The sequence below is a fragment of the Hirundo rustica genome, chromosome 6 (assembly GCF_015227805.2).
Source record: "Hirundo rustica isolate bHirRus1 chromosome 6, bHirRus1.pri.v3, whole genome shotgun sequence".
Classification (NCBI taxonomy): Eukaryota; Metazoa; Chordata; class Aves; order Passeriformes; family Hirundinidae; genus Hirundo; species Hirundo rustica.
This window is the reverse complement of record NC_053455.1, coordinates 22,216,691-22,236,024: the sequence shown is the minus strand read 5'-3', so window position 1 is coordinate 22,236,024 and position 19,334 is coordinate 22,216,691. Positions and strand designations below refer to the sequence as shown.

Sequence of the window (19,334 nt, the reverse complement as noted above, 5' to 3'; positions counted from 1 at the left end):
AGTCATGGCTCATATTGAAGATACAATGGTGGCAGATACTCCTTAAGCAGCAATTACATGTGCATGTGTGTGTTACTACAGAGGCTCCACTGGGTAACTGATACCACCTGTATAACCATGAGTAGCTCTGCTAAGCTTAAAACTGCTGTTGATAACCAAACACTACCAAAAGCAGTGACAGGACTCCAGCAGCCAAAGTACAGTATTCTCCCTACTGACCTGAAATGAGAAGAGCCACTTCCCTGGCAGAGGCAACAAAGCCTGCTGCAAGGCCTTCATGGAGCACTTCATGATCAGTGTTTCTGCTGCAGCCCATCCACAAAAGTTACAGAAGGGGGGAGTGGCAGCGTGGGGGTGGATGGGAAGAACTTATGTGAAATTTTGCATCACTTCCCTGCATCCCCACTGTTTTCCTTAGTTTTCCTCTTGGCCGTATGCCTGAGCCAAGCACAAGGATGTATCATGAGTACATCGTAATAAAGTAGCTGTAGCACTGTTTCTCTTTGGTGATCTTAAAAGGCAATGAAACATCTTTAATTTGGCAGAAACTTCTATCCTTTGGATCAGCTTGGTTGATGAGTGCTCCTGCCCATCAATTAGTTTATGGAAGTGCTTCAAGGGAACATCGGACTAGAACAGAGAATTGAACTTCTGCAGCACTTGTCCTGACTAACCTAAAATGAGATAGGTGAGAAAAGATGACTACAGGCATCATTTTTTATTTTGACCAACAAGTGCTTCTTTCAAGACATTTAAATAGAGCCTTTGTAGTATGATAAAACTGATGGGCAAAGCAGCTGTGGGGAACTGTGAAGGGCTCTAGGACTTTTTTTCTAGACAATTGAATGAGTATCTGGTAACTAAAGAGATGTTTTTAAATCCTCCAGATTGAAAGGTGAAGTAACAAAGGAGCTAGGGGATCTCTGCAAATGGAGGTGACAAGTGTAAAGAACTGGGGGGTAAACTCTACTTATGTACATTATATGAGCTTGGTTACTTGCTTGTTCCTCTCCAATTCCTCAAGCATTTGGTACGATCTTAAGAAAAATATTCCAGCAATTCATTTTAACAGACAAAAGATTTCCTGGCTGGAACCATCATCATGTGCTAATAGGGCATTTTCCCATCCATTTGCATCAGAATCTCCTGTACACTGCGAAGTGTATTTTGCGTATTTGCCTCTTCTTTGCTCCTAGAACTGCATTGTTGTTTTGTTGGAAAGTCTGTAGTTGAATTTTTCATATCAAGATATTCATTTGCCTTAAACAGAAGACAAAGTTCTTGGTTGCATAGTGAAAAGTTTATTTAAAGGGAGTAAATTCCAATATATTATTACAAATCAACCACAACACATCAAATATAAACAATACAAACCAATTGTAGAAGGAATGCAAGCACACTATAAATATAGCCTTCATATGTGCCCTTCAGAAAGAGTCCAGTGCTACAGTTTGTTAAAATATCCTCCTCTCTATTTAACTCACCTCTTGGTGAGCACATGAAAAGCAAACAGCTGGTGCTGAGAACTCAATTTTGACATCACAGGACACCAAAAATATCCACATCACATAGATAAGGACTAACAACCATCACAGTTCACAAGAACATAGGTCTGAAAAAGGCATGACCAGCTACAAGGTGCTCCCAATTGAATGCCTGTGCTAATAGCTTGGAGCTGTGAGTGGAAAGCAGCCTGCTTCCCTCTGAGAAGAGCTGTCCCTAGGGCATCTTGGAGGTTGCAGGGAGGCCATCTCCAGCTATTTATCATTTCCTAACAGGGCTCCTAAATGTCAAGGTCATTGCTTGGCAAGGTCTCCTTAGCTCTAAATTTTGTGGCTGGCATCCTTCTTCTTGCCCAAGGGACTTGACTCACCAGTCCAGATGGGTTTAAAACAGATAATCCTCACTGATGGATCAGAAAATTCTTCCTCTCTCCCTTCCCAATAAAGGCTACATTTAATGTATGATGATTCTGAGAAAGCAACATGTAAAATCCAGAAGGGAACCTAGAAAGGCTGAGGGAACTCAGATCCACCATTCACCTGGCCTGATGCACCTTCAGCTGCAACAGCACCGCAGTTTCAGAATAAGTATCCAGAGACTCTCTCCAGACAAATGTGGAATATCCCCCCAGAAGACTCTCCTCCTTGCAATATACATTTGAACTCTGCTGTTCTATGTACGTTCTAAAACTTTATTTAATTGGTATTTACTGCAAATCAACTTCTTTAGATAAATGCCTTAGTACTTTGGCTCCTGCTAAACTCCTGTCTTCTTTCACAGTCTAATTAGCAGTGTATTTAACACAATCAGTTCCCAGTTTTTCATTCTGCCAGTTGTGAAGTTTTCATTCATCTACATGACATGGTCACATCCAATATTTTCCCATCTATGAGAAAAGGAGAAATAGTCTTTTCTTTTACACTTGTACAAATAAAAAATAAAAACAAAACCAAAAAACTTTGTTGCTTTGGTCTCTCATCCACACTCAATATGCATAAGTACACAACACTCACAACTCTGGACTTCAACACTCTTTATGACAAAATTATGAATGGCCACAAGAAACTTCTATGTCTATCAAGTGTTCCTCTGGTCCTTGGGTTTAGTGTCAGCATATCAAAAGGAGTAGTCTTCTGATGTTCCTAGACATCTGACAGCAGCATATGAAGGCAAAGAATGTATGGCACCAGGAAATTCAAATACCATTGTACTACTCATTTTACAGCAACAAGGCAGTCTATGAACAGCTTAGAGGGTCTCTCCCTGCCTGACCTTACCAAGTACCACCCCCTACCCAAATGGGCAGAGAAATAAGAAGAAATCTCTTGTATTAATGACACCTGTGGTTCTTATTTCAGACATGCTCTTTTTTCCTAAGGCACCTTGTGATAAATCCTCCGTAGTGTGGCTTTAATAGGGGTCATGAGACAAGAAGGAAGAGTATAAGCAGTGGGAATAAAGTGAAATCATTTAGGGTTACCCTAAATTCCCCACAACAACAAAATCTTTCAGCAGCTAGACCTGTAATAAGGTTTACCTCAAATTCACCTCACCAGGTCCAGCACCACAATAACTGACCCCCTGCAGGCCATAGATGAAGGTTACATGCACACACAGGTACAAGGAGACAAGCTGACAGGGCAGAGCCACAAGGAAAGGCATGCAGATGCCTTCCAGACTCAGTGCACAGTAACTCGACTTTCTTAGCACCTGAAGTCACGTAACTAAGCTCTTCCTCTTAACACATTTTCATCTTACCTGTCTGTGCATATTAAATGGGTCCCAAGCAATAAGTTGCTACAAGCCTGTGTCTGACACCAGTAACCTTTCCTGAGAACATGTATTACAGGCTTCCAAAGAGTCTGAGTAAAAGTAAGCAGTACCAATAGTGGTCCTTGATTTAAGCAATTTCAACTCTCTGTTCTCAATAAAACACATACATTTTAAACTCCTGCTGCTATATTACACCTAAAGCAAAAAACAGAGAACAGTGGAGAGCTTATTACCTCCTCTGACATAAAAAATTCCAAAAGATTAGTACCATTATTAAAACTAAACAGTTATACAAGGCAATTTTATACAAGTCCTTTGCTGCAGGATATATGTCTGACTGAATATGTAAATTTTATTTAGATATAAATTATATTCAAAACAAAATGGAAAACAATTTTGTGCTTTCACAAAAATCAAACCCAAAATGCAAAAGAAGCTTATTGATTTAGCTTTCTGAATTTCTAGAGAATATTTAGAGGGAAAGGAAACATATATTAAAAACCTATTTGAAATCTTCCTTCCACAGAAATGAAGAAGAAATTTTCCTTTCCTGAGGATTAATTTCCCTCTCTGAAGTGCAACTGCATTTAAACTTTATTTTTCTTTCTTGACCCAAGGTCTAATTCCAAAGATCTCTATTTAAATAAGAACAGTTTCTATAACTGCCTAAGCCAGCTAGCAGGATGTTTTATATCAGCAAACATACTGCTATTTCTCTGTTAGAAGTGAAGTGTGTCACTCCATCAGCAATATCTAAGAACTTGATAGACAAAGGATGAAAAACAAACAAACAAACAAACCCAAACACCTTACCTAAATTGCTCAAGGCCTGATTTAAGTGCTGTAGATGGTTCTTCATTTCATCCACAAGAGGTTAAAGGAAGAAACAGCCCTCTCCAAGCTGCTAACTGAAAGAGCATCTTGCTCTGACAGATACCAAGCCCTACTGTCTCCCTGTGCTTGACCTTGAATAAGGCAGCTTTGCATTTCGCCCCCACCATGGTAAACATACTCTCTTTTGAGGAAGGTAGCTGTTTTCTCCCCATCTCAGAGCCAAAAGCAGCAAAAACTCTGCTCCTTGCTCACTTCCCCAGAAAGCCACTGTGCTGCAAGCAGTGATCTTCCAATTTCCACTTCTCCTGCTCCCAGCTTGGGCTGCTCTATTGTAGGCTGACTGCTTCCTCTCTTGCCATTTTGACCTACTTAAGTGCTCTGGAGCAGTGAAACAGTAAGCAGAGATAGTTAAAAAAATTAAGCTTGAATATAGAGCAACTTGTACAGCATTACAATATACCCTTAATAGGAAATATGCAGCCCTCCTATGAGAGCAAAATCTTTGGCTTTAACTACCCCAAATAATTCTGTCCATCATTTCCTCTCAGTAGAAGGAATGGACCAAGTAGAGGTGCTTTACCTGGATGATTTAAAAATAAAACTCTTCTAGAACTTTTCTAGTATCACCATGGAAAGTCATTTTGTGTCTCTGCAAAGAGGTATCAAAATGTAAATACAGCAGTATTCTTAGAAAAGAGGACAATTTCAAGTTAAAAGTATTAAAATAAATGACAGTTAGAAATAAAAATGTTTTAGAATTCATCTCTGATGATTAACTTCTCCTTGTTCAACTCAGCCACTACTTAAGCAAAAGGTGGTAACTAATAACCATCACTAGTCACCAAAACGTGCCAAAGAACTTCCTAACAATACCTTTGCAGCAGCAATAGCAGCTGACAAACTGCATTTCTCTGGGAGCCTTTTCCTTGCTACATATGGTTGGAATACCAGTGAACCAACATCCCACTGCTAAGAATCACTTCCCATATATTTATTGGTCGTATTCCAACCATTTTGTGTACGTTCAGCATGGCAATAAGTAATGTCTTCTGCTTCACATCTGGATTACAGAAAAAAACTTCTGGTAATTAGGGAGGTTTTAATCATCTACATATGCCTATAACCAACAGATGTAACATCCAATTCTTAATCTGTAGAAAAGCCTTCCTATGGACTATGAGGTGTGCACTCTGCTCCCACCCCCTGTTCAAACATGAGCTGTGACTGCTATTTGGGGCCCACCTGTCGTAGCACTGCCAGGCCACCGCAGCATGGGCTGCTGCTGGCCAGCTGCACTCCCACCCTTCACTCGTGTGAGTGAAGGAAGCACTGACTGTAGCGATGGTAGGTGATGGGGTTACCCTGGCGAAGTGACAAGCCAGCTGTGCTTCTGGCTCACTGAAGCTAACAGCTGCCCTCTAGTGATGCAGATGCAGCAGGAGAGTTGGAAAAGTTATTCACAAAATAGTAACAGATTATTTTCACTTCATTTTGTACCAGCACAACAGATCAGAACCACAACCACCTAAATGTGGCTTCTGAGCAACTGCCAGCTGTGATGTGAAGGCCCAACCCGATGCCTGCATGGAGCAGACCACCTCCTGAAGTTTTAGAGAAAGAGCAGCCGCCTGGGAACAACCAGGCAGTCACAACTATCTTTCTCCCCGGGGCAGTGGGAAGAAGGGCGTGAGGAGAAACCAGTTCATGTCCAAAGAAGAGCTGGCAGAATTGCGCCGTGGTTCTGTCGCACAGCGGTGCCCGTCAGGCAGTACCAGGGCTGGGTGGCAGCCTGCTACGCTCACCATCACCTGCCTGCCATCCTTGCCCCTTCCCTGTTCTTCAGCTAGTGTAGTAGACGTGGAAGAAGAGAGTCTTATTGCGGAGCAGAGAGTACGAGTTATCGAATTTCAGCAGGTAGATGCCCTCGCCCGGGTACTCATGGCTGCCTGCCTGCACCTCGCGATGGCTGTTCCTCCGGTACACAGGCATGATCTCTCCATAGCGGTTCCGCAGATAGCTTTTGGAACCCCGCTCCACATCGCCTACAGGGGACAGTCCTGAATGGGAGAGAGGGGACAAGTAAGTAGGCCAGAACCACTACATAATCCAGAAAAAGACCAACAGGACCAGAATGCAACACAGATATGTAGCTCTGTGGAAGGTTAAGTGTGACAGCATTACCCAGAGCATCTCCTCCGACCCTTATGCAAGTAATTCCCACAAAGTCTGGTCTTCCTTATCGTAACAAAGGTCCTATCAGCACCCAGTTCTCTTGGGAATACTGATGGGACAGTATTTACTAGCCTGCCAGCCCAGTCTCCTCTCTTTTTTTAACTTACCTTTTAGACACTTCACTGCTTTTATACAAGCAACAGCAGTCCTGTGATACAGACTTGAAGCACAAAGAGGCAGGAAAGCTCTTAGCTGTTACCTCATAGTGTCTATGTCCTCAATTCACTTCTCCAAGAGGATTCCTCATAAAGGAACCTACCCCTGCTTACAGCACCTGCCAAATGCAGACACGAACCTCACAGCTACACTGGTCACGCATACTCTGAAGCCACAGAACAGGCAACGTTACTGCGTGTTTCCCAAGTACAGTGACACAGGTAGCAAACATTTCACATACACTCAGAAGGAGCTACTGATGTACTGGGGGGGAAAAAAAAAAAAAAAAAAAAAAAGAAAAAACCCAAAAAACAGGCAACACTCCCCCCCAACAAACAACAAAAACCACACACCCCCCCAAAACACAACAAAAACAAGCAAAAAACCAAACAAACAACAAAAAAAACTAAATAAACCCCCCAAAAAACCCAACGTCCCACAACAAAATCTTGCCTCCACTCACCACGAGAAATTTCTCAGTGTGAGGATCTAACAAAAACAGTCAGGTTGTAATTTCAGACTTTAACCTTTTTATCAGCTAGAAGTTGACTGAGTGAATTCTGATTTTATTTTTCCATGTGTTCAATTTTAAGAATGCTCACAGAGAGGACAGCCATTGACATATGCTGAAGCAGGAAGGGCCAAATGCTTTCTTATCATGCTTACACAGAACCCAAAAGGCTGCAGAGATAGCAAACAGGCTGACTAAACAAAGTAGATGGAAATTATAGCATCTGACAGATACTCTCAGCAGCATGGCAACAAGCAACACAAATTAACCTTTAAAAGATCTGCACTAACCTTCAACTTCCTCATCCTCCTCTTCATCCTCCTCATCACTGGATTCACTGACCTGAACAGTAATGGCAGTGCTAGTAACTGTGGTCCAGTCAAAATAGACTCCAAACCCAATGTCATAGTCATCTGTAGCAAACTCCCAGCAAATGCACTTCCCATCAGGATGGGTTGGCACACGGACTGTCACCACCTCGCCTCGTTTCACCACCATCCGGCCATTCCTCTCCTTTCCCATCTTAGCTTTGAATTCCTTCATCTTCTCAGTGGTCCACATGGTGGGTGCAGCCAGAGGGGGAGGCTGAGCTGAGACAAGGGAAAAGTTCACAGGCTTACATGACTTTTCACTACTGACAAACTGTTACCTGAAAACAGTGAAGCTATTTCTGGTAAGGGGCCTGCATTCTGGGGCCTGATCCCAAAAGCCCCAGATGTGAAGTTTTTCCTCTCACTAGCCAGGAGCCCAAATTTCCAGCAGGAATTAGAAGTATCTCCAGGACAGTCTCTGCTCTTCTAGCCAGGACAGGCACTTAAAAAATTACCCAAATGAGAGTTCTGCATTCATGACTCACTTTTTCTCTGTTCCCCAAGGAGGTCTGCAGTCTCCAGCTCAGCTGAAAGGATATCCACAGCACCAGTGTGATCTGACTGAATCATGACTATATCCCCTACTCCCTGAGGTACATGATAGTTGGTTAATCGAACAGCTTCCTGCACAAAACACATAAAAAACATTGTCACAAAGACCATCCTGGTTAAAAAGTCTCTGCCTAGATTTGAAACAACTCATTAGTAACTCTGGCATCTTTATGAAATCAAGTCAGACATGCAGAAGCTTCTATTAATAGTGTAGGCTAGCTCTGAGACACCTCTCAGCATTGTTTCCTGTACTGCACCAAAGTCATGAACTTTGAAGTCAAATGCTGCATTAGTGTCACAAATTTCACTCCCCTTGGCCTCCCTGGGAGTCCTGGGCAGGCACAGTTTTGCACTTGCATCAGAGTTAACTGTCATCCCTCAACAAAGCAACAGCCTTATAGGTTTAGCCGACTATTCTTGCAAAGTATTCCCAACACACAATCTCTCTAGGGAGACAATTTCAGCTCTGTGTGCATCTAGACTACAGCCACAATCACTCATTGCCATATCTTAGTTAGAAGTCCAGCTGGTTCACTAGGGTCTCTCTTCTCATATATGCAAACTCACAGGTCCTGACCTCGGTGTCACTTGCACTTGTCACTCTATCTGTAAGGCAAACAATTTGGCTGCTCACAAGAAGAAACAAGGGACTTTCAGTTCCCTCTTCCGTAAATATGCAAGAATGGAATTTCCAGAAGTACCAGATAAGACCAGAAGGTGAGAATTACCTTGAAGCCTCAGTGAGCAAGGAAGCAAGGACTAGCTGAAGACACAAGAGGGATTTTGCAAATAAGACTGATACCATTTAGCTCCCACTAATGTACAGAAAAAACTGTAATGTAACCGAATCTATGTTAATCTATGTTAATCTATGTTAATTCTGCTTTTATCTTAACACAACCCTTAGAGCCTCAGCCCCATAGCGGCAAGCACAGTAGTAGGGTGGGAGAACTGTTGCTGCACTTCTGTCTTTGTTCTCAGACATAAGAAACATCCATCTACCTTTCTGAGAGATGGGATTTGGTCAGGCAGCTTCTCTTCTAGTTCAGCCACTTTCTGGTCCCCCAGAGTGCCAATTTCTTCTTCCGAACGTTCTCTTGTGCCCACGCTCAGGTGTGCCCCAGCCTGTGACCTTTTGGAGGAAGAGAGCAGTACAATTCAGCACTTGCACTGAGGGCACAGCCAGCAGAGGAATCACTGCTCTGGAACTCAGATGAACTGAAGGAACAAGCTTCTGTGGTCAGCACCTGCCAGCTGGACAAAGAACCCCTTCCCACCCCAATCCTGCCATCTCTGCATGATTATCTTCCATGTGAGCCAGGGGGAGCAACTTCAGTGGGATACTCCATACTTACAATCCTTTAGATAGCAGAAATTCACTGCACTCACCCCACAGCATGCTGGCTCACCAACACTGTACTAACTGTACAAGACTGACAGACATCAGTAGCAACTTTTCTACTGCATGGCATCTGAATACTCCCTCAGAGGTCAACTGGATCAATGAAAGAATTCAGAATTTTGACAGCCATCTGAGACAGCCATTTAAGTAGCCCATTATGCCTTTTCCACAGCAATCCCAACAGATACAGGGAGCACCCAAGTGTGTCTCTCTCATATTCAGATACACTCCACAGATAAGCAAGGAAGACAATGGGCAGCACAATAATTTAAGCAAAGAGGTCCGAGTACTGCAGTCTAACAAAAGAATATGGACATGCTAAAACAATAAGAATGGTACGCAGCAGGAAAAGAATGGGCAAGAAAGGAAATGTCTCTGGCATTTATTGTCTGTTGAGGGTTTTCTTCTAAATTATGTTGGAAAAAAATGCTGCATGTTGTCTGCAGCTAGATTTATAATCCCAAATTAACTCAGATGCCAGAAGTGTCCTCTGTAAGGCTCTCATTACGTACTCCTATGAGAAGCAACCTAGTGTTAAATAAGAATAGAAATATTTGCACTTTTGAAAATCAAAACCTTCTCACAGCACTATAAAACCAATGTCAATTGCCTTGCTCTAAAGGATCAGAAACATAAGAACACATCATTAATGGGAAAAAATACATTTCTTCAAACGTCTCCTTTCAGAAATGAAAAAGATTCTCATTAGCAAGGAAACAGACTATGAGTATAGTTTGGAATAATTAAAAATAAAATAAAATGAAATATACACAGCTCAATTAAGACACATTCTGCATCCACGGAGAAGACTTGAACAGGGCAAATGTGGCTTTTGTCTTCAAATTGTTACCCCTATGGCACTACAGAATTTATCCAGAAACAAAGCCATTTTTTACTTACATTCTCTCAACAGTGTGATATCCTCTCTTAGAACTGGCACGATAGACCAGAAGGTCTGTAAGAACAACTCAAATGAGATGAATAGCAGGTTCACAGAATGGCAGCAGATGGACAAGATAAGAAGGGACACTTGGTGGGAACAATTTTTTAAAAGAATTCTTGGACTTCTATGCTATCATTTTCCAGCCTATTTGCATTTCAGTTTAGCAGTTGCATGAACACACAGAGATGGGCTATTTGGTAATTTACTACCATAGGTGCACACACCTCAAAAAGTTCTCTGTCAACACAGAAGCTCACAGGTTGGGAATTTTTTCCTCTAGATACCACTGATACCCAAGAGTCTCACTGAGAGATTAGGAAGAGCTACACAAGCTTTACAAGCAGACTTACAGAGTTCACCTGATTCCTCCTCACACAAACCTTTCAGACCTCTCCATCCTCTTCAAAGAAGATCTAAATTTAATGATGTCCACAAATATCAATCATCTACTTTGGCTCTTTTGCTCACAGCCTGTGTTAATCTCTTTAAAGAAAATTAGAGTATATAATAAAAAGATGGAAGAACTCATTTATAGTCAGGAAGCCTGATAGAGATGTCAGCAGCATCAAACCAAGATGGCATCAAACTGTTGTTTTGGTAAGAAGGGTAGTTTGATGTGGGTTTTTTTTTTCCTGGATTTTTGCCTTTTTTTATGAAGCTGTGGTTTACCTGCTGTAATTAACTCACACATTTCTGAAATTGTATCCTGTGTATCAAATGTACAGTGGCAAATGAAATTGCACTGCATAGTATTAGTACTTGTAACCAATGAAATTACTTGGCCACAAACACCACATGCCCAGCCGGTACCAACAAGCCAAATATCTGATAACAGGGTTGATCAGCAGCATTAAAGGAGAGATACAGAAAACAAACAGTGAAGAAAAAAGCCAAAACATTGCCAAGATAATAGTAAAAAGTATTTTCTTGTACAGCTTCCACCAGATTTACAGACAGTGGCATGCTCCATTATTAACACGTCCTTCAGACATGATATAGAAAATTTCCCCTGAAAATGTACTAGCTCTTATAATGGATTGTAAAACCCTACAGGGTTCATTTCAAGGTGAATGACTCTGTGATTTGAATAGCTGAACCACGAACTACATTTCACAAGCTTTAAAACCACCTCAAAGCCTCTAAGAACAGGCCTTCCCATACTGATTCCGGTATATACTGTCCCAAAGCAGACAGTTCAGTCTCCATTTACCTGCACAGAACAAACTGCCATACAGAAGAGGTCACAGGAGTGAAACAGACTGTCATGCATGTGGGCCACAACACAAAAAAAGGTTTTCCTACCTGCTTTGCGAAGCATTGGACTCCAAAGAATCAACTAGGTGACCTGCAGGCTCTGTCTTTTGGGTTGAGTCCTCATTTTCTAACAACAAACAGAGTAAAGGAAAAGAAAGTTAAATAAATATTGGTGTTTATAATACACTGACAGGAAAAAATAACCTGCAGCCAGCACTCAAACTCTGACAAGGTCACACAGCTGTGGAACAAAGACCTGTGCCAACCAGTTTTTTGTGTTATGAGCTGTATCTAGAACCTTGCAAAACAAAGATTTTTAATGGCTTCAGCCCTAGGAAAGGGAGAACAAAAATATACACATGTTTTTGGTGTAAAGCCATTCTCAGAAGCAGGGTTCATTCAGGAACTACTAATTCTAGCTTTAGAAGGACAGAACAAGGCCAAATTTCATCATGTAAAGCTGAGCTGACAAAGCCCTGGAAAAAGCAATCATGCAGCAGTTCACAAAGGATACGGACGAGATGGAAATTCCTAGGTCAGCGCTACAAAGACTGTCTATAAAGATAGCTCCTGGTCTTCCCCGAGTCTCCTGAACTCAGGGAAAGTTCTGTCCCCGTACGACTGCGGTAAGCACTTCACAGCCCCGCTCTCCGCTCGCCTTAGGGCAGTGAAAAGGGCACGGACAACTTGCGGCTTCTGCAGGTCGCGGATGCCCCTCGGTGCCGCTGGCTATTCCCAAGAGTCAGGGCGGGAGGGAGACAGCTCCAGCCCAGGGGAACGCAGCCCACGGCACTGTCCAGCTCCCGGCTAGACGGGGCCTCTCTCACCGGGGAAAGCACAGACCTCCATCAACCCCCGCTCCCCACCGCCCCGGGAGGAACCCTTGCGGCAGTTCCAGGCGCCCGAGCGGCAGGTGAGTCGCGCAGAGACCACAGCCCGTCCCTCTCCGCTCGGCCCCGGCACAGCCGGCACCGCGGGCGGCACCGGGGCGCTGCTGTCCGCGGCGGGCGCCGCACTGCCACCGCAGGGAGCTGCCGCCCGGAAACACGGCTTCTCCGCCACGAACGAGCAAACCCACCACGGAAAGGAAACTCTCCCCGTAAGGCCGAGGCTAGCCGCGCGCCCCCGGGCTGCCCCCTGCCCCGCCCAGCCCGTACCTGCGGGCCCCCGGGGCGCGGTGTCGCCGCACGGGGTCTCGGAGCGGGAGCCGGCGGCGGCGGAGAGCGCGGCCGACATGGGCACGGCTCGGCGGGCGGGCGGAAACACCCGAACGTGGCCGGAGAGGGGCGGCCGGAAACACCCGAGCGGGGGGGGACGGAAACACCCGAGCGAGTGCGTGTGAGCCGGGCCACAGAGAGATGGTGGCGCCTCGGTGCTCATCCCTCAGCCTCCCCCCTCGACAACGCAGCCAATCAACATTGAGTTCTGCAGAGCCGAGGGGCGCGGGCGGCGTTGCGGGCTGACAGCAGGGAGGGAGTGGCGGAAGGGAGAGGGGGGCGCACCCCCAGGAAGTGATGGTTGCCAGGGTAACGGGGCCCCGGAAAGACGCGTTGCCGTGGGTGGCCTGGGGACGGAGGCGATGGAGCCGCGCCCGGGTCCCGCGGGGCCTGGCGTGCCTGGAGGGCCGCAGCCTGAGTCCGAGGGCGTGGTGGGACCGCGGTCCGTGTGCGCCTTCCTGACCTGGAGCGCCGAGGAAGTGGCTGAGTGGGTGGCGCGGCTCGGCTTCCCCCAGTACGAGGTGCGGGGCTGCCGTTCCGCTCAGGAAGCCCCCGCCCTCGGCGCCGCCTGGCCCCGGCCCTGAGCTCAATGTGTGTGTGAGCGCGTGCGTGCGTGAGCCAAAGCGGGGCGGTAGCGGCAGAGGGTCATCCGTCTTTCCCTCCGCTTCCCTGCCCAGGAATGTTTCAGGGCCAACGGCATCACCGGCCGCCGCCTCATCCACGCGAACTGCTCCAGCCTGCCCGCCATGGGCGTCACGGACTTCGGCCACATGCAGGTGCGCCCGGCTGCGGCTCCCGGAGCTGCCTCGGCGCCCAGCGCTGACCCTGCCTGCTGCAGGCGGGCTGGGCTATGGCCCGTCTGCCCGGGCAGAGCGCTGATTCCAAGAGTGAGCCTGAAACCGGGCAACAGAATTTATACAATCAGTCATAGCTTTAGGGTATAGATCTATTCAGGCCTTTAGCTGGCTGCAGATCTAGGGCCTCTTCTCTGGGGCACCGTAAGTGCTTAGCCTTTCTTTAAGTGTATGATACCCTCTGGCCCCATAAAATTGCTTAGCAAGATATACACACCCTCAGAATTTCCTTTTCCACTTACTGATTTGTAGAACTTATGAAAATCTAGTTAGATTTAATCTGCAGCAATCAAGATGCTGATCTCAAGCAGAAAAAGGGACACTGGTTTTTACTTCATTCTTTTATGCTTTGCTGGACACAAACAGGAACTCTGTCTCTTCCTCATTTTATGAACACATAATTGATCTTTTTCCTTTCAAGCCTACATATTTTCTTTAACAAACACTGATAGTTAAGGCTGAATTTCAGGGCTATAGTCTGGCCTTCCAAAGCGTCCTAAAAGTTCGTAAAATCAACAAGTTGACTTTAATTTCATTACCGTCTTTCCCCCTCCTAGTGGAAACCACAGAGGGACTGCATTTACAGAGCCAAATAATCTGTTTTGCATCAAAATTTGAGGTTGCTTTCACCAGAAGACACAGGTGGAAGTTCAAACCAAGGAGAAGCTTCTTTATGTTCCAGTGACTGGAGTATTAACAGTTTATTCTACAGTACCAAAATGCAATTTGACCACAGTTCTGTCTGGTTGTGCAATCTTAACTGTTTGTTTGAAACTAAATATGCCACCAAAGCCATTAACTACTGCCATGACTTTGCCTCACCCTTGTATTGGGATATAGGGATTATGTATGGTGTTAGTTCAACTGCTGAGTAATACTAGGCCATGGGTTAGACATATCAACTGTAACCCATTCTTCCTCTCATAGGAACTGAAATTCCTCTAGATAAGTGATAGACAGCCAGGACACTGCTGCAAGCTTGGAAGCGAGACTGTCTCAGTAACGTTCTCCAAAGCTTGCAAGTGAATTTGGAACATTTCACTGACTTCAGTGGAACCTAGATGTTCTCAAAGGTCAAGCCCTATCCTGCCAGTTATTTGTGTTTTAAAGAAATGCATTCTGACAGAATCCAAGTGTGCAGAGCTCTGTGGGATGTGGCCCTTTGGGTCTTCCAGGAAGTGTCTGCTAGAGCAGGTGAAAAGTTTAAGCCGCAATTTCCCAACGAGAAATACAAACAAAAGGCTGTGAGCAGTCAAAATTGATAAAGTTACTATAGAAATAAGAGTGATAGCATCAGCTCAGCGAGACAGAAACTGTTTGCTGTTTAGGGGAAATGGCAGTTTGGTGGAGAATTACACAGCTAATTAGGTGGAAGCTATGCAGTGTGGACAAGTGACGTTACTGCTGGTTTTAATCCCACTGTACTGGAATTTTAAATATCAAAACCACTCAAGATAAGATTCTGGTGTTCTTTTGTTATCACAAAAAGTACTGTACTAGTTTTCAGAGTCAAGCTAAAGTTGGGGGAAGGTTTTGAGCAAATACTGTGAAAGATCAGTAAAACCTTGCAAATTGTATTTTGAAGCTTCAATTAAATTAGATAGTTAAATTCTCACAAGTTGCTTCAAAAACAATGGTAAGGCTCTGCTCACTCACAGTTCCAGGTCCAGCTGGCTCACATAACCATACACCCATCATATTCTAAATGAACAACATGACTTTTTGCTAATTATTTTTTACACCTTTGTGTAGACTGTCATTTACATTATAATTTAACAAACAGCGATGATTTTTCATTAAGCAGAAGAGACTGCAGTTCATTCACCCATCACTTGTTTGTCCTTGAAGTGCAAGGATGAAAGCAGAGCTATTTATGTCACTGAGAGATCAGATGTGATGCCATCCCTGATAGTAAATCTGGAGAGAAAGCGATATGCACTGCTTTTACAGCATCACATGGGGCTTATGTATTCAAATACCTCTTGAGTTGCAGCTTCAAGCATGAAACTGTACCAAAATTCAGAATATCACTTCTTTTTCCTGCTGCTTTGACATGGAATGGATAGTTTTAGCTGTTCTCCTATTGTCTTGGTTTGAGAAATGAGAATTTCTGGTGTTTTGTATTTCAGGAAATTTCACGACAGGTGCGAGAGTTGCTGGGGATTGAGGAGCCTCTCTTCAGCAGATCCATCGCCCTCCCGTACAGAGACAATATGGGTCTCTTCCTAGAGAGAAAGGCACCAACAGGAGAGAAAGCAGATGCCCTCACTTTCTCACAGTTTATCCAAGAAGCAGGACTGGAGCCCTGTACTACAGTTCCTTCTTTGCAAGCATCCCAGACCGTGGTGGGAGTGGATGCTCTCCCTGCATCACAGGACATGCAGAGGCAGAATTAGAGACTCATGCTGCACTTTTGCCTCTGTAAGAAGCCCAGCAGCCACAGCAGACTGTACCCTTATTACGTTGCAGATTGTTCAAGGAGGTGCAGTTCCACCTTTTCACAATTACAAAAAATTGTGCACTGCACTACCACTGCAACTCTTAGACATTTTATTACACCAAACCCATTCCCACATTGTCTCCTTTCTGCAATACTTCATTTGCTTATAGGAACTAAGTGAAGTGGAGGTTGTAGATCAGACTGTACCATTGTCTGTCTTTCACTTCTGCTTCACAGTTGGCTAAAAAAGACCAAAAAACAATCATAGACATATTTTAGGCACAAATGATTGATAAGAACTTCCCAGATGCTCAAGTGAATAGATTTCTCCCAGGCTTTAGTGTCTGCAGACTGGGTTTGCTCTGAAACCCACATGTAAGATAAATGACATATACAGTAACTGGTGTACAGGTGTGGTGGCAGCTGCTGTCAGCAATCATAATTAAGTAAGGGGTCTAGGTGCAACACGCATAACTAATCCTTGGCCTCGCCACAGAAATGATTTCCTGTGAGGCAAAACCAGGCAGGCAGTGTTTTATCATGGTAAACAGTACTGAAACACAATAGATGGTGGCAAAAAAAAGTACAAAGGAATACTGAACTAGAGAATTTGGGAATAAAAATTGCTTTGTCCTAGGTGGATTTGGACAGAGTATCCAGTTACCTCCTCTTTCCTTGAAGGACATATAATATAGTCTGTGGTGATGAGGGTGGGATGCATTATCACCAGCAAGGAAGCAGAAGTAAGTGCTGATGAAAGCCTGTCTTAACAGAAAGAGCATTCCTGACTAAATCATTAGTATGTGGTCAAGATTCAATTGCTTTCCCAAGATCCCCCTTGGGAAATAAAAAAAATACAACAACAAAAAAAGACTGGGGCTGATCCTGTTTAATTTGTTACACCAAAGCCGTAGCCACTACAAAGCAACTGTAATTTGGTTTTGTAATTCAGTTTTGTATTGAAGTTGCAATAGAAACACAGTGAAACTGAAGCAGTTCACGTGCCAAGAAGACCATGTAATAAGCAAATTCAGAGAAAAAATAGAAAAGCTCAGACAACCAGGGAACAAGCAAGTTTCCTGAGCAGTGTTGAGTGAAACTCATAGAAGAAAATGTGTATGTAGGGTTATTGGATGGAATAGTTTAAAGAATCTGAGAGTTAACAGTGCTGGTTCTTGCACTGCTTAGTCCCATGAAGCAGCTGGGATGAGATCTCAGCAAAGCACTCCTCATAGGTTTCATTGGTTTATGAAGATTTAGAATCATACTCAGCGTTTTCCTCTGGAATTTCTGAGAAATTGTTGGAAGCAGCTGTGGCAAATGGAGATTTGTCACCCAATAGCACGCTAGGCTCCACTACTGCTGAACTGACAGTCTCTAGAGGGTGCCTGGTACAGTAGATCACCAGGCATTACGTGGCACTAGACAAGCTCTCTCTTTTCTAGCAGCTGGCTAAAGAGAGACTCTCAGTGGCACAGCTGTCAGGTTAAACCAGGGGAAGGTCCTGGGAAGGGAAAACAAGTGCAAATGTTTACTGGCAACAACAGTCCAAAGCAGCTTGCTAATAACCTAACAAATAGTGGTTTTCTTCAGTGTCTGACTACAAGACTTTCTCAGGCCTTTGAGGAACCACCAGACTCAGAGACTTGAATATAAAATGTTCCAGGCATTACTCTGACAAGTGAAATAAATCTGAGACTAATGCCTCTAGAATAGTCCCTCAAAAGCAGGAATTCTTTCCCTCAAGCAGCATTCTTCTGATTTAACATCCTCAATAGTCCAGTTCATGATATGTCATAAGATCATTACCCCCAAGAACTGTCCTCTCTAGATATCGAGATATTCCCATAGGATTTTTTTTTTTTTTTTTTTTTTTTTTAAATCCAATGTCCTAGTCTTGATCAGTTGCTTCAGACAACACTGATAAGTAGGATCTAGGGACAAAACTCAATCTGGGTCTTCTGTTGCTAATACATCATCTAAGGCAATTCCTGGGGCAGAGATGTGGTCCTAAGCACAACATAGAGTTCAGCACCTTCCAACCCAACAAGGCAGCCCATGTTTTATGTGAGATGAGGCAAGGTGCAAAGCAGAGACAAAAAGTACCTCAGCATTCTACTGTCTACTTTCTCCTCTTGAGTAATCGAAGAGGCAAGATCTTTGCTGAAAAAACTCTTGCACACAAAGCTGGGCAGGAAGGTTTTTGCTCTGCACAGATGAGGCCACATTCAGGAAAGCTGAGGTCACTGTTTAATTTCAGTGCCTTCTGGTGAGGCAGATTCTGCCACATGATGCTGTTCAAGCCTGCATTAGAAATGACCACTGTTCATGGAATTTTATTTTCCTTGCAGGATGAACAAAATCAAGTATTAATTACCAGTGTGCACACAGATGTGAGGAGATATTCTCATCTCACACTGCTGTGAGGAATCACACTGACAACCAGACCTGTTTGGTTTGAAACCTCTTATCTGGGACCATTTTAGGTGAGGGATGCTAAAATTAATAGTAACAAGTCCAATATAGCTTGTATTTTATGTAGCTCATACTACATGAGTAAACAGAAGTCCTTGATAGGCTGCATATGAAGTCATATAACCATCTGACCACAATGGCAGAGTGAGCACTGTGGGGGCTTCAAGAGCACTATTTAGTTTTATTGCACTATTAACAACGTGCTAATTACAGGGTGGTTGTTCTGATGTTTTGAGTCCCTTTTTGTAGAAGCAATGGGTTTGAGTCCCATCCAGTGGTAAAACCCAAAAACTGCAAGTTTGAGTCCTGCAGCGAATCCTGCAGTAAATCCTGTAGAGAAACTATGGTGAAAGATGCACTGAGAAGGTTTTTTAGGCCACATGTAAGTTAGTAAGTTAGAAGCTTTTATGGTGGAGCTTTCTCAGATGCTTGGAGTTCTTTTAACTCTCAGGGAGCTCTATGAGTTCAGTGCAGCTTCAATGAATATTTTTGCGTGTGTTAAGAAGAGTAAGTTATGTGTTACGTCTGCCAGCATAAAAAAAAAATGACATAGGGACGCCCAGGACATAAAACTTGTTTGCTCAAAAATTGTTTCTGATAAATGCATAGATATGTTATATCTTGTACAGGACATGTGTAGTTGGAATGATTTTCACTGCACAGCTTGGCCAGAATAAAATAATGCAACTCATGGACATCTCAAAGATAGAGTCAGAGAGTTTCATTTCTTCCTGAGTTTGGTGACAGTTCCAGGCTCTGAAATGGCATGGTCTATTTTTCTTGAGAGGAGGGATGGAGGTGTCAAGGCTGTACACAG

At 43.9% G+C, this 19,334-nt stretch overlaps 2 protein-coding genes across 2 annotated transcripts; one reads left to right on the top strand and one right to left on the bottom strand.

Moving 5' to 3' along the window:
* Nucleotides 1-1,285: 1,285 nt before the first annotated feature.
* On the bottom strand, nucleotides 1,286-12,982 carry TMED8 (transmembrane p24 trafficking protein family member 8). Its single transcript, XM_040066565.2, has 6 exons — nucleotides 12,689-12,982; nucleotides 11,580-11,658; nucleotides 8,935-9,064; nucleotides 7,866-8,004; nucleotides 7,300-7,599; nucleotides 1,286-6,167 (listed from the first exon to the last, which is right to left on the bottom strand). Exons 1-6 carry the CDS (start codon nucleotides 12,909-12,911, stop codon nucleotides 5,950-5,952), a joined length of 1,089 nt encoding a protein of 362 aa, XP_039922499.1. The 5' UTR covers nucleotides 12,912-12,982; the 3' UTR covers nucleotides 1,286-5,949.
* On the top strand, nucleotides 8,607-16,628 carry SAMD15 (sterile alpha motif domain containing 15). The gene is made up of 4 exons (XM_040066655.1): nucleotides 8,607-8,649; nucleotides 12,368-12,630; nucleotides 13,426-13,524; nucleotides 15,732-16,628. Exons 1-4 carry the CDS (start codon nucleotides 8,607-8,609, stop codon nucleotides 15,996-15,998), a joined length of 672 nt encoding a protein of 223 aa, XP_039922589.1. The 3' UTR covers nucleotides 15,999-16,628.
* The last annotated feature ends 2,706 nt before the right edge of the window (nucleotides 16,629-19,334 follow it).

Excerpts from the sequence above, each read along its gene's own strand:
- TMED8 (XM_040066565.2), bottom strand. The coding sequence starts at position 12,911 with ATGAGCACCGAGGCGCCACCATCTCTCTGTGGCCCGGCTCACACGCAC. Across the intron at positions 11,659-12,688 it reads CGCGCCCCGGGGGCCCGCAG|AAAATGAGGACTCAACCCAA; the intron begins GTACGGGCTGGG and ends GTTTGTTGTTAG. Across the intron at positions 7,600-7,865 it reads CCTTGGGGAACAGAGAAAAA|CTCAGCCTCCCCCTCTGGCT; the intron begins GTGAGTCATGAA and ends CCCTTGTCTCAG.
- SAMD15 (XM_040066655.1), top strand. The coding sequence starts at position 8,607 with ATGCAAGAATGGAATTTCCAGAAGTACCAGATAAGACCAGAAG. Across the intron at positions 12,631-13,425 it reads ACGGAAAGGAAACTCTCCCC|GAATGTTTCAGGGCCAACGG; the intron begins GTAAGGCCGAGG and ends TTCCCTGCCCAG. Across the intron at positions 13,525-15,731 it reads CGGACTTCGGCCACATGCAG|GAAATTTCACGACAGGTGCG; the intron begins GTGCGCCCGGCT and ends TTTGTATTTCAG.